This window comes from Nansenia antarctica (genome assembly GCF_963989245.1).
Source record: "Nansenia antarctica genome assembly, chromosome: 3".
NCBI lineage: Eukaryota > Metazoa > Chordata > Actinopteri > Argentiniformes > Microstomatidae > Nansenia > Nansenia antarctica.
In genome coordinates, this window is record NC_137688.1 from 76,425,646 (window position 1) to 76,440,985 (window position 15,340).

The 15,340-nt window shown below is 44.9% G+C and overlaps 1 protein-coding gene across 1 annotated transcript in view; it reads left to right on the forward strand.

Annotated features, from left to right (window-relative positions):
• Positions 1 to 10,917, forward strand: part of LOC308154421 (creatine kinase, testis isozyme-like) — a gene marked incomplete at both ends in the record, with an annotated part of 31,828 nt that extends 20,911 nt beyond the window's left edge. Inside the window, 7 exons of the mRNA XM_080527583.1 lie at positions 7,755 to 7,942; positions 8,196 to 8,350; positions 8,475 to 8,607; positions 9,682 to 9,853; positions 10,111 to 10,234; positions 10,423 to 10,612; positions 10,739 to 10,917. Coding sequence (XP_080383709.1) covers positions 7,755 to 7,942; positions 8,196 to 8,350; positions 8,475 to 8,607; positions 9,682 to 9,853; positions 10,111 to 10,234; positions 10,423 to 10,612; positions 10,739 to 10,917 — 1,141 coding nt within the window. The remainder of the gene's footprint in view (positions 1 to 7,754; positions 7,943 to 8,195; positions 8,351 to 8,474; positions 8,608 to 9,681; positions 9,854 to 10,110; positions 10,235 to 10,422; positions 10,613 to 10,738) is intronic.
• Between the last annotated feature and the right edge of the window lie 4,423 nt (positions 10,918 to 15,340).

Genomic DNA, 15,340 nt, shown 5'->3' on the forward strand with positions numbered 1-15,340 from the left:
AAAAACGTTTTTACTTAGATTATATTACTGTGTGTGGATTGATGGCAAATCTATTCAAAAATGTGAAAAAAGTGAAGGGGTCTAAATACTTTCTGAAGCCTATGTAGAGACAAATCATGAATATCATTAACTTGAACCCTGGAAAGCAGTAGAGATTAAATCCCACGATAATTAGTTATAATAAGTTATATATAAAAGTTCTTTTTTTTCAATCTCAATTTCTTTCTTTGAGAAGCATGAATAAAAAGCAAAATGTATTTAGTTTATGCAATGATAAAATTAAAAACTGCCGATACACATTCGGTATTCGGTATTCGGCCAAGTGTTTCCTTAAATTCGGCTTCGGCCAAGAATTTTCATTTCGGTGCATCCCTAGAGACAATAGCTAGTTTCACAGCTTTAACAGATCTAGGGAATATCAAAAGCGCTAAATTGCACTGGCTTTTTGAACAACTTATAAAGTCAAAAGTTAGCGGCCCTACAGAGGTCGAAACATGACACCATCTTATAATTTCACATATAACATGAAGCTAGTTTAGTTTTTTTTTCTCACACACACACACACACACACACACGCACAGTTATTTGGCACAGAACAACTCTTCCATGAATAACTGCAATCTATACAATCTGATCAGCTATTGTATCTGTTGAATATGCAGGGAGATTACTGTATTCCTAAATGAACACAAGACATTGTGGAATATAAAAGCATTTACTTCTCAATGTCTTAATTAGTTTGAACATTACTTGAAGGTTGTGCTCAAGAATATCCCTGTTCAGCCCTCCCGTTTAGACAGAGAAAATGAATTCCCAGCATTTTAGATTTTTGAAATTCATAAATTTCTAGGGCTGGGTTCAAAAAATCGATTTCCCGATTCTGAATCGATCTTCATTGAATGAGCGATTATCGATTCATAAATCCCGAGATCGATCTTTTTTTTCTTTTTTTTTTGCTTGCAGCTTCAACCCGCAACGAGATCTCGTGGCCAGATCTCGCGCTACAAGAATTGATCATATCTCACGCAACGACCAGGCTTAAAGGCAGATGTCTGGGTGCATTTTGGATGTAAAAATTATGACGATAGAGAGGTTAAATTTAGTGGAAACACCACAAATCTACGGAACCACTTATTGAGGCATCACCCTGACGTGAAACATGGAAAAGCGGATCCGAAACAAGCCTGTGGTGTTTGGGGTGTTTCCACTAACTTATTGTTACTGTATACTACAGTATTTTAATAATCATTGATTTTCCAAGTATGTTTATTCCTGAATAAAATCTTCCAATCTCCAAAAAGTGAGAAAGCAGTAATGAAGGGCTTTAGTTTCATGGACATTATGGTTTACTATGTGTTTTTTTGTTCCCCAAAATACCCTCATCTATTGCACTATTTTCGTTTGAGTTTTGCACATTTTTATTTTGTATATATATATATATATTATGCAAATAAGCTATTTGAGACAGTCCTGAGGGATATGTGATGTCTTGTTTACCGATAGGCTATGTTTGTAGCCCCTTTATTTACCGTATTTTCCGGACTATAAGTCGCACCCGAGTATAAGTCGCAGCAGGCCAAAAATGGGTCATGAAGAGGAAAAAACCACATATAAGTCGCACTGGACTATAAGTCGCATGGTTCAAGGGAACGGGCTTGGCGGAATCAGCGGGGAAAGAAGACCCTGTTGAGCTTGACTCTAGTCTGGCACTGTGAAGAGACATGAGAGGATTTGTAAGCCCAGGAAGGACATAATTCACGTTAAAACTTCTTCTGAAAGGTTAGAAATACTTAAATTATCGAGTGTAAAGCCAGGGCTAGCTAGCGCGTTGCTAACGAAGGTTAGCAAAATGGCGTCGCGGGAGCAAGCAAACAGGATGGAACAGCCTCTGAAAGGTAATAAATGACTTTAATATCGTGTATAACGTTCATAATAGCGTGTATAACGTTCATAATATAGTGCTTAATGTCCACATTGTCGAGTGTAACGACTATTTATCGTGTATAAGGCCATGACAAAGATAGCTTGGTGAAAAACGGAAGTAGTTAGGATGAAGGGCGGCCTACAAACAATGCAACATTGAACAGCCTCTGAAAGGTAATAAATGACTTTAATATCGTGTATAACGTTCATAATATCGTGTATAAGGTCCATAATATCATGTTTAATGTCCACATTGTCGTGTTTAATGTCCACATTGTCGAGTATAATGGCTATTCTATCGCGTATGTGGCGCTAGCGGAAGTAGCAAAATAGCCTCGCGGGGGTAACTTAGCAACATAGAACAGTCTCTGGAAGGAATAAATGACTTTAATATCGTTTATAACGTCCATAACATTGTGTATAAGGTCCATAACATCATGTTTAATGTCCACATTGTCGTGTTTAATGTCCACATTGTCAAGTATAATGGCTATTCTATCGTGTATGAGGCGCTAGCGGAAGTTACTCCTTGGTTCATGTCAGTCAGAGATTACCGTATGTCAGTTCATGTCAGTCAGAGATTATGAATTATTGATATATAAGTCGCACCTGACTATAAGTCGCAGGACCAGCCAAAGTATGAAAAAAACCGCGACTTATAGTCCGGAAAATACGGTACACTGGCTGCAGTAAAGCACGTTAAAAAGCACTTTTTGTAGTGTCTGATTTAGCAAAATGTTGGTCAATGATGTTCATTTATGTTCCAATAAGAAGTACATTCATGTAACTGCTTTGGAGTCAATTCTTAATGTAAACATTGATATGTTTAACAATGCTACATGTTATAGGGTTCCTTGAACCATTTATAGCATTAGTTCTGAGAATCTCTTCATATTCAAGGAAAATTGATATTGTAACTAAATCGAATCGGAATCGAATCGAATCGTGAATCGAATCGGGAGCTGTGAATCGGAATCGAATCGTTTTGGGAAATCAGTGGCGATACCCAGCCCTATAAATTTCCCTACCAAACTCAGTTTCAGAATCTCACACATAACTTCACTGCAAAGTAATACTGGTGACCCCAAAATATATATGCGTTATAATCATAAGGTAAGGATAGGATATAGCTACAATCAGGCATGTTTCATTGCACCTGAGAGTCGAGACATTGTATACAAGTTGCCTGCAACAAATGCTCTGGAAGCGTTATCAAAACAGTTTGAGATACCACTCAACTCAAAATTATATTATCGTGCTCTGCGCAAGCATCTTCGACTCGACTGATTCCTCTCCAATCAGTTTCATTGTCCTCCTTATTTGGCTAGACCCCTACCCCTGCCTTAGGCACAAACACAAGCCTTTCTAACCACACCCGTGGCCCCCACCCAGACGTTGCCTTATCTCCCCTTCATGCTGTGAGCAGGACATGTACTGTGAGCAGGTAACATGTAATACTACGTATGATGGATGAAAAAATGTGTGATGCACAAAACACCATAAAGACACTAGAGTGGGGGCGCTTAGGTTGGCGTAGCGGGTTAAGCGTTGACCATGTAACCGATTCGATTCCGGCCGGGGACACATCCTGCATGTCATCCCTCCTCTCTCTCTCTCACCCATCCTTCCTGTCTAGATTCTCTACTGTATCTGTCAATAAAATGACAAATGTGAGTGGGACTGCCCCACTCAGAAAAAATTACTTAAAAAACTCCCAAAAAGACACTAGAGTGGTGACAATAACATTTCTCTCTGTCAGATAGCGCTCCATCACCATCAAACTGGTGACCATATGATTATGTTCAAATAAGACGCAAGAAATAACCTGGTATTTCACAATTACTCTACGCTGGGCCAAGGGTGAGTTAGGGGTAACACGACTGGACAGAAGGAAGAGAGCATCGCATCATGTGTCTGCTGAGGGAGCTCTATGGAGCTGACACCAGACCATTTGATTCAATGTAGGCTACATTGTTTTGAACAGTAAAAATCATCCCCCTTCGAAAACTGCCATCCCCCCATTCCATCCCTTATGTCATTTTATCAATGAACGTGGTATTACTGCTATTTCAACATTTAGTTTTGCGCATATTGAGTAAAATACTGTGGGCGAGCGGGGGGGGCACGCACTAGGGCTGGGCAAACGATCAAAATTTCTTTTTCGATAATCGCAAGAATTAACGACCAATTATCGATTAATCAATACGCTTTTTTTTCATAAAAAAAAAAAAAGGTTTTTTTCTTTTTTTTTACAAGAAATAACAAGCATGTTTTCCTTGGGGGAAAAAACGTTATTTGTGTTGCTATTGCACACATTCATCAGTCAGATAACAATCCTCTTAAACAAGGCAGTGAGTAGCCTAAATTGTTTAACTTAAAAACACATTTTACGTAACTCACCATAGGAGCAGTAAAAAAACAGTTACTCACAAATAGGAGGATGACTGAAAACGTTAATGTCCTTTAAAAAAATAAATCTAATTTATTAATGATTATCGATTAAAATATTTTGTGATCGACCAAGATCCTTATCGATCAATTATCGATCGTCGATCATTGATGCCCACCCCTAGCACGCACACATGCAATGACATTTTTACCAAGTCACTGACACTGAAGTCACTGACGCTGTGGGATGCTCAAATTGTCCCCATATGATAAAATCCACCATCCCCCCTGATTTTCTTTTACAACTTGAGTACTGAATATAAGTAATTCAAAAGATGCATTACTTGCAGTATTCTATTCAACAGGTAGAGGGTAAAATAGTGCCTACTCTTTTAACCCCGGAGAAGCGGCTGAGGGACTGCTGCATTGTGCCAGGCTAGGGGCACTGTGTGTTAGGTCCCAAGTCTGTGACTGTTCCACACTATATTGACGAAGAACACTGCACTGCAGCCAGTGACTGTTGTACCAGTTCAACCAGAACGACCACACATTCAATGTTGAGGCACATTTGCGTCGATCTCAGCTCTACATTTAATCTTGTTCAAAAGTCAAAATTGATATAATTCCTACTTTGTGTATAGACTGTTGGCAAAATGGGAGCAGCTAAAATGTTTGTAGAGGAGGACCAATTCAGATGCCCGATTTGTCTGGATCGATTGAAGGATCCGGTGACCCTTACCTGTGACACAGCTACTGTATGGACACAGCTACTGTCTGGACACAGCTACTGTACGGACACAGCTACTGTATGGACACAGCTACTGTATGGACACAGCTACTGTATGGACACAGCTAGTGTATGTGTATGGACACAGCTAGTGTATGGACCAGCTACTGTATGGACACAGCTAGTGTATGGACACAGCTACTGTATGGACACAGCTAGTGTGTGGACACAGCTACTGTATGGACACAGCTAGTGTATGGACACAACTAGTGTGTGGACACAGCTAGTGTCTATGGACCAGCTACTGTATGGACACAGCTAGTGTATGGACACAGCTAGTGTATGGACACAGCTACTGTATGGACACAGCTAGTGTATGGACAGCTACTGTATGGACACAGCTACTGTATGGACAGATACTGTATGGACACAGCTAGTGTATGTACACAGATACTGTATGGACACAGCTAGTGTATGGACCAGCTACTGTATGGACACAGCTACTGTATGGACACAGCTACTGTATGGACACAGCTAGTGTATGGACACAGATATTGTATGTAGATAGATAGATAGATAGATAGATAGATAGATAGATAGATAGATAGATAGATAGATAACAACAACCTAGACATTATGACACTCAATTCTAACCCTTGACCAGCCTGCAGGCAGAAATCTCCTCTCTCAAAAATAAACATTCTACAAAATGTTGTTAATCATCAAATGCATGCACACGCGCCACACACGCCACGCGCCTTGTTTAGATTCAAACATTGTATCATTTAAAGTGACAGTTTATCATCATAACTCTGATTAACTGACCGTTTATTTTCACCTGACGGCTTCACCTGAAACAGCCACAACCACGGCAGAACATATGGAGAAACTGTAAGTATATATAATATAGATATAGAATATATCCCAGTGGAGTAAACTAACCCTAACTAAACTAAACTAAACTAAAGGAGCAGTTAGCTACATGAGCAGCGGTGGCTAGCTAGCCAAGGGTGCAAGCATAGCCTAACAATAAACAACCTGGAGAAACTGTACACATCTTTAATCTACACAGACAAGCAAACTAGCCAGCTAGTGTTATCCGGCAAGGTCCCTGTGCACAACTGAACTGGTCTCAACGATGCTAGCTATAGTAGCTACGCTTTCACCTCTCACACCGTTCATCAGCTTCTTGACCCACCTTCTGAAAAACAGCTGGATTAAAACATCAAATAAAAGGTTGCTGTTGATATCACGGTGTTTTCCAAATGAGGATGGCGATCCAGGAGCTCTCACATCAGTCTCCGCGTGTCCTGGTTGGTGAGTGTTGTAACTGGGCGGAGGAGGCGCAGGTTTGCAGACTATCACATCGTATTTGCTTCAGTTACATTGACATCTGAAGTACGAGGCGGTCTAGATGCGGTGCAAATCTGTGAATCGGCGCAAACGCTGCGCTTCGTAGATGCGATCAAACGACTGAAATGTGTTATTTTCGGCTCCAGTTGATGACGTCGGAATCTTTTAAAAAGACAGGAGGAGAAACTGTATAATAATAATAATAATAATAATAATAATAATAATAATAACAATAATGGTTATAATAATAACCATTATTCGTATAGCACTTTTCCTGCAAACATTGCAGCTCAAATGCTTTAATCATTATGTAATCATCATTTAACCATTTAGTAATTTAAAGGCAATATTAAAAAGATGGGTTTTAATGATTTAAATGGGTTTTAATGGTTTCAATGGGTTTTAATGGGTTTTAGTGGTCAGTTAACAACTGGGAATCGTGATTGCATTGATGCATACATAATACTGCTCTTCTTCTACATGGAGACATTGACAATCCCAAACAATTATTATGAAGCTCTTCTGATTCCCAAATAAACCAACACACTCGTCTTGTATGTAAACCAATGCACTAGTCTTGTATGTAAACCAATGCACTAGTCTTGTATGTAAACCAATGCACTAGTCTTGTATGTAAACCAATGCACTAGTATTGTATGTAAAGTTTACATACAATACTAGTGCATTGGTTTACATACAAGACTAGTGTAGTAGTGGTTTACATACAAGACTAGTGCATTGGTTTTACATACAAGACTAGTGCATTGGTTTTACATACAAGACTAGTGTATTGGTTTACAAGACAGACCGGGGTAGATAACCCAGGTAAAGAGTCAAGCGGCTTTCAACCACCCAGACACCTGTCCTGCCTGGTAACGGGGTTTAGCGAGGGGCGTTTAGGGCGTCTCTGGATCCGATGTGGCGGCTTCTGATCGTCACGTTTCAAGGACACACTTCTGTTCTGCACAATGACCTTGCCGATGGGTTAAAACATTACAGCAACATTTCGGCATCAAGTGTATAGTTGCAGTTTATTCAATTGGTCTGCCTCTCACTCAGTGTTAGTAGCTGGAACATAGGTCAATTATTTGGTTAGTCAGGCATGCCATAATAACATTTAACAGGCAACAAGAATATCACTAGCTGACAGTTGCCCCCTTCCATTTACATTTTTGGCATTTAGCAGACGCCGGCTTATTCCAAAGCGACTTACAATCAACACTTAACCTACCTTACTAGCCTACCAAGTAAGGAGAACACTTTTAAGGAGAATGTAGATTTCAAAAATGCCATATGCATTTTTTTAAAGCATAACAGGTAGCTTCCCCTTACCCTGTAGAATGTGTTTGTTGTTACTGTTCAGCAATGACCAAATGGCCAAAGTGACAATCAAGAGGCTGTCGCCTGACGAGGAGTTCCCAGACCTCAGCCAGCACAACAACCACATGGCCAAGTTCTTAACCCAGGACATATACAAGCAGCTCCGAGAGAGAGCCACCCCCAACGGCTTCACCATAGACGGGGTCATTCAGACAGGGGTTGATAATCCTGGTAACACACACCCATCCCCAGTCTCAGTCTCAGTATAGGCCTTGAGCTTGATGACATTCTGAGCTTTGGTCAGTGACCTGGGGGTTGTTCCATCAACGTCTATAAAGGAACATCCAGGCTTATTTTGGATAACTAGACTTATCAGAATAAGCCTGGATTTTCCCTTTAGCGTTGTTGATGGAACACCACCCTGGTCATTGGTCCTGAGTGTGTGTCTCCATCTAAGCCCCCTCCTGATTGGTCTCTCCTCCAGGCCATCCCTTCATCATGACGGTGGGGTGCGTGGCGGGAGACGAGGAGACCTACGAGGTGTTCAAGGAGCTGCTGGACCCCGTCATCGAGGAGAGACACGGAGGCTACAAACCCTCCGACAAGCACAAGACCGACCTGAACCCAGAGAACCTGAAGGTCCGGTGCTGTTCTGTTCCCTGACACACGGCTGTCAGTCTGTCTCTCTGGAGATGGGAGACCCATGGTTTATTGAAGCCCTCTACCCTCCTGCAGAGAGGCTAACCGCTGTGTGTTGTTGCAGGGCGGAGATGACCTGGACCCCAACTACGTCCTGAGCTCCCGCGTCCGGACAGGCCGGAGCGTCCGCGGGTTCTGCCTGCCCCCCCACTGCAGCCGCGGGGAGAGGAGGGGCATCGAGAAGCTCTCCATAGAGGGTACGGAGGAGAGGGGCCGTGTGGCGAGGGTTTAAATGTTACTTGGAGTGATGGGGGTAGGGTGGTACGTGGAGTGGTAGGATAGGGTGGTACATGGAGGGGTAGGATGGTACGTAGAGGGGTAGGGTAGGGTAGGGTGGTACGTCGAGGGGTAGGGTAGTACATAGTGGAGTGATAAGGTGGTACATGGAGTGGTAGGGTGGTACATAGAGGGGTAGGGTGGTATGTAGGGCGGTATAGAGGGGTAGGGTGGTACATAGAGGGGTAGGGTGGTATGTAGGGCGGTATAGAGGGGTAGGGTGGTACATAGAGGGGTAGGGTGGTATGTAGGGCGGTATAGAGGTGTAGGGTGGTACATAGAGGGGTAGGGTGGTACGTAGAGTTGAGCACAGATGTTTAGATGAGGGTGACAGAGGCGGGGTTAGATGAGGATGACAGGGGAGGGGGTTGCGGTGGACAGAAGCTGACGCACCACTAAGCAGGCTTAGGATAAAGGTGGATGTTTCTGTCCAGCCATGACCTATAACGGAGCAGAGGACAGACAGCATTCTGCACAGCAACGGGTCAGGAGCTCTGCACGCCACCCTGTCATGATGCATTTCCACATTACTGTGTAGAGGGCCCCCTCTGGTGGCAAGCCGAATTAATGCAAGTTATTGACAGGAGAGTTGGCGAGTCGTATGGGGATGTCTTTGTTAAACAGTTTTAGGTCACTGGCTTTGTTTGGCTGTTTTGAACAGGTCATTTGTGGCTTGTAATGTAAATACTGGTGTTAATAATACTGGTGTTAATAATACTGTTGTTACATGGCAGGATTAGTGAAGGTAAGAAGAGGGACACCACACATTTAATCCTCCAGATGAATGGAGACTCAAACGGAGCTGATATAATAATATAATAACATACACCATTCAGCTGACATGTTTATCCAAAGACACTTACATTGCAGTGAGTGCATACATACATTTGAGTATATACGGTCCCAGCGGGAATCGAACCCACAACCTAAGCGCTGTTAGCGCCATGCTCTACCGCCCGAGCCCCAGAGGAGCTAACATGTCCGTTCCTCTCCAGCCCTGGCCGCCCTGTCAGGTGACCTGAAGGGGAAGTACTACGCCCTGAAGAACATGACGGACGAGGAGCAGCAGCTGCTGATCGACGACCACTTCCTGTTCGACAAGCCCGTGTCTCCTCTGCTGCTGTCCGCCGGGATGGGCCGGGACTGGCCCGACGGCCGGGGCATCTGGTGAGGCGCCTCGGGGGTCAAACGACCATAGTCTTTACAATGGGAAGCTGCTACTTACACACAACGACCACTAGTGGTCCTGAAATTTGATCAAGTGCAAAGATATAAAAATAATTTTACTCTCACGGTCAAAAGACCCCACCCACGGCTGTTCTGGTGTTAATAAGGCTTATTTATACATACATTACATTTGGTGCTTCAGAAGCCTTACTTCCTGAGCTCAGAGGAAGGTTGTTTAAGGCTCTCCTCTGTCTCAGGCACAACGAGAACAAGACGTTCCTGGTGTGGGTGAACGAGGAGGACCACCTGAGGGTCATCTCCATGCAGAAGGGAGGCAACATGAGGGAGGTGTTCACACGCTTCTGCACCGGCCTCACCAAGGTGAGACCCAGGGGGCGTCTGGTTGGGCGAGCTAGACCTGCCAATCATCTCCACCGTAACTTACCATCGTCACACGTTCAGAACGTGGTGTTTTTATAAAAAATGTTGCTAGTTATCGACTCTGTGGTAACGTCGATGTCGACCTTCACTAAATTCTGCCCCCACCCCCCGAATCTCCTTCTCCGCAGATCGAGTCTCTGTTCAAAGACAACGGCCACGCCTTCATGTGGAACGAGCACCTGGGCTACGTGCTGACCTGCCCCTCTAACCTCGGCACGGGGCTGCGCGCCGGCGTCCACGTCAAGATCCCCAACGTCAACAAGCACGCCAAGTTTGAGGAGATCCTCAAGAAGCTGAGGCTTCAGAAACGCGGAACAGGTAAAGGAGATGATGAGGATGATGTCGTCATGTAATGCTGACAATACATTTGCCAGAAGGAATACTGTATAGGTTCTGAAACCCCTGTGTTGATGGCTGGTGACTAACGGTCTGGCCTCTCCTCAGGTGGCGTGGACACCGCGGCCGTGGGAGGAACCTTCGACATCTCCAACGCCGACCGGCTGGGCTTCTCTGAGGTGGCGCTGATGCAGATGGTGGTGGACGGCGTGAAGCTGCTGGTGGAGATGGAGAAGAAGCTGGAGAAGGGCGGGTCAATCGATGACCTGATGCCCGCCCAGAAGTAAACTCTCCCCTGGTTGGACACCCCTCCCCCCCCTCCCTCCCTCCCTCCCCCTCCCCATGTCTGAATGAATGTGTGACACTATCCTGGAATGCACTCTGTATTAAAGAGCACTTACTCTCTCACTCAAGGTCTTCTTTCAATGTGAGAGTGGATCTGAAAACACAACAATAAAATGTTTCGATCTGTGGTTGACTGCGTTTGTCCTTTGTCACTTCATGCGTGCTGAAGTTACCCATGATCCTTCTTGGTATTTAAATAAGCCACACGATCGACCCTTAGCATGAGAAGTCAAGACTGTGAACCATGTTTACAGACATTTTAATTGAGAGACGGGTGACTCTGACCTTGTGAGCATACATTTTACATGAATTCCATGAGCTCTACTTTTAAACAATATAAAAGAAAAATGGTGTATAACAATGTGTGGCTGTCTGGAAGTAAGATACATTATGTACACTGAAAACAATGCTAAGGTTTCATGAGGAGAGAAAAGATGAAATAAATAATACCAAAGACTAGAAATGCTCTTTGTCCACATTCACAGCATGACAAATCATTCAACTCGTTATGTTGGCCAAATATGGCCAGATTATACTGTAGTTATTAGTAAGTTATTCAGTGATTATTGCCAAAGCATTACTCTATACATTATAATATTCAATACATACTCTGTGTATTCTTGTTAAAAAAACATTTGGAAACTGCTACTTTAATGATTGTACAGCTTAAATACGTTCTAGATCATATTCGGCCCTTGTGTTCAGAGCTTTAACTCGTTGGAGACTTTGGAAGCAATGTTTTTAAAAGCGATGGATGAGCCGGATATCCTCTTGAACCTCACGCCGTTGAGGGAGAGGCGGGGCAGCTTACACACCTCCATCTCCCACTGGACAAGGTTCTCAGCGTGTCCGTCTCCGTGGACACACAGCAGTGTTCGTAGTCGCAGTTGTTGGCGTCGAGCACCTTGCGGATCTCCCTCATGATGTGGCTGGGCTCCAGGGAGCTGGTGGTCCGCATACTCCAAGTGAACCTGAGGGAGCGGGGTTTACCGCCCGCCCTTTCCCCTTTCTGATCCCCAGGTACATGGCGACTGCAGGGTGGGAGACAGGAAGACAGGAAATGACACACAGGAGACAGGAAATGGACAAAATGTATCCATCAAACCTGTACAGACACACAGAGGTCTCAATAAACCGACAACACGACCATGCAGGGTGTTGATTGCGGGGTCGTGAGCATGCGACTGACTGGCGGTTATGCAGCACACAAGCAGAGCGGCGTCATGCAGACCGGGGGTGGGGGGGGGGGGGGCACAATCACAACAGGCGGGGGGCACGCACTTAAAGCACCAACAACACCAACACACCCCATTCAGATCCCCTCATAAGCTTCTAATGGGAGGAGGGGGGAGACATCCTGGATGGACCGGGGGGGCTAGGGACTGACTGACTGACTGGATGGATGGGGGGGGGGGTTCATAGCATGGTGGCGGGAGGAGGAGGCTTGAAGCCTGTGGGGGTCAGGACCAGCGCAGATACCTCACCTTGAGCCCTCAAATCTCCCGGTTCTCTCAAACTCGGTTGAGACTCTGTCAGACGTTGAGGGAGCGGAGGAAGATGAAGAGGGGATGGGGGGGGAAGACAAAAAAACTGAAATGTTGACTTCCCAAAGAACGTTTTTTTATCATTGAAAGATCACGGAGAACAAGAGAGAGATATTGTTTACCGTACATACACAGAGAGAGAACAAGTAACATAACTGGAAGTTATAAAAACAAGAAAGCCACCACCAAAATATCATCACCTCATCAGAACAATCTTAACATGAAACCCCGACACAGGACAAAATATTGACGATTCTCTCAAGAATATCTGGAATAAATCAAATGGAGCTCGAGCTGACCAGTCACAGGACCAGTCACAGGACCAGTCACAGGACCAGTCACAGGACCAATCACATGACCAGTCACATGACCAGTCACATGATCAGTCAGACTGGGGGTTCACACTTTCTTGCTTCTTTAACCAAAAACATTGAAACCCAGATTTTAAAAAGTAACAAAGAAGAAGAGATGCTTCTACACCACACACACACAGCACAGGGAACACAGTGATGGTGGTGATGCTATGACCAGATGACAGCTTGTGTAAAGCTTGATAAACATGAGAACATGAGATTCACCCAAACAGACAGAGACACACACACACACACACACACACACGCACACACACACACACACACGCACACACACATACACACACACACACACACACACACACACACACACACTTCACCTACAGTCCACGCATAACCAGACACACTGTGCATCACTTCCACTGCATGCAGAAGACGCCACCATGTGGACTTGGTGCTGGTGTGGGAGGACTCATGCTGTCTACTCTGGTCTGGGGGGGTGGAGGGGAGGGGAGGGGAGGGGAGGGGGGGAGGGGAGGGGGGGAGGGAAGGGGAGGGGAGGTGGGGGTGAAAGTTGGACAGTGTCTCTTTAGGAGGCGAAGGAGGTGTGTCCTCTATTTCTTCTCTCTCTTGGACGTGTGTCAGGAGAGGACAAGCAGATTGCTAGTCACCGTGGGACAGGACAGGGGACAGGACAGGGGACAGGACAGGGGACAGGACAGGCCGCTGCAGAGCGCAGAGACGGCTAGAGAGACTACGGGTAGGGACATGAGGCCCAGTCCCCTGCTGGGGACATCAGGACATCAGGACATCAGGACATCAGGACATCAGGACATCAGGACATGCAGACCAGCCTGGACGTCAGCCAGCAGGGAGGCAGAGAGAAGCTGCTCCTGAGGGTCTCTGGGCTGGCTGGGGACAGGACAGGGGATAGGACAGGACAGGACAGGGGACAGGACAGGACAGGACAGGGGACAGGACAGGACAGGACAGGGCAGGACAGGCGGAGGAGAAGCTGCTCCTGAGGGTCTCTGGGCTGGCTGGTGTTCCTGCAGCATTGCTGACGGCCCAGGGGGATAGGGGGCAAGAATAGAAGGGCCGAAAAAAAGGCTCTGAGACTGTTATGTGGGACAGGGGGGTGGGGGGGGCTGTGAGGGTTTTACATACACATATGGGAGAGGGGGGGACGGGACAGGACAGGACTGGGGTGTGCATCATCAGAGTTTGTTCTCTCACATAACCTTGAAACACAGACAGGTCGAGAGCTCTCTTTGTGGGGGGGGGGGGGGGGGGGGGTTAGGGTTGGGGGGGGTAGGGGGGTTTTAATGATCCCTTACGCTGTCGCTATATCTCCATCTGCGACTTCCTACAACTCTCTATATCTTCCGCTCCTGAATCTGGAAGAAAAGATGGATTCTGAAAAAAAGTAGTGTATATATTTTCTTTTGTTTTTGTTTACGGATACATGAAAAGAAAGAAAGAAAGAAAGAAAGAAAAAATGTAAGACATGGATCACAGGCCGCAAACGCCGGGGTGATAAAAGGAGGGAGAGAAGGAGGGAGGGAGGGAGGGAGTGGGAGGAGAAGAGGAGAGGTCGGTTGGACAGAAGACTTACTAAGAGTCTTGTCTCCCTGTGCAGGAGGGGTGGAAGGTTTGGCTGTCTGCCGTTTGGACGGGTCAATACTGACCCTGAGGGGGAGGAAGAGCAGTGAGAGGTCGAAGGTTAAAGGTCACAGAAAGGTCAGGGAGGAGACATAGGCACACAGCAGTAGAACTGAGGTGAAGGGTGAAGGTGAAACAGACAAAGACTTAAAAAACCACTGAGACCAGAGATGAGACCGTCCGAGTTACATCCAACCAAGAGTTTTTCCGAAGAGGTTGTGTGTGTGTGTGTGTGTGTGTGTGTGTGTGTGTACTTTCCTTAGTAACTAGTTACTTTTATAATGAAGTAATTCAGTTACTAACTCAGTTACTTTTTGGGATAAGTAACTAGTAACTATAACTAATTACTTTTTTAATAGGATACATACTGCAGACTTGTGGAACAAGATGTTAGAAACTCTTTTAAGAAGAGAAAAGAATATAAGGTGTATAATAATCTAACTAAAGATGAAAGGGAGGCACTGAACACACTGTCAAAAGATACATCATTGATTATTAAAAATGCAGACAAAGGAGGAGCGATAGTAGTTCAAAACAGGAGTGACTATGAAAAAGAAATACACCGCCAACTAAGAGATGAAAAACACTATAGAAAACTGTCGGGAAATCCAACATCAGTTTTCAAAAATGAGATTCATCAACAACTACAAAACTGGTTGGACAATGACCTTTTGACCAAAAAGGAATATGAGTTTCTAAAAATTGAACACCCAATCACTCCAGTATTCTACTGCCTACCCAAAGTGCATAAAGATCCGATCCAGCCAAAAGGTAGACCAATAGTGGCAGCAATAGGATCTCTCACTGAAAATATATCTTCCTTTGTGGATTTTTTCCTACAACCAATA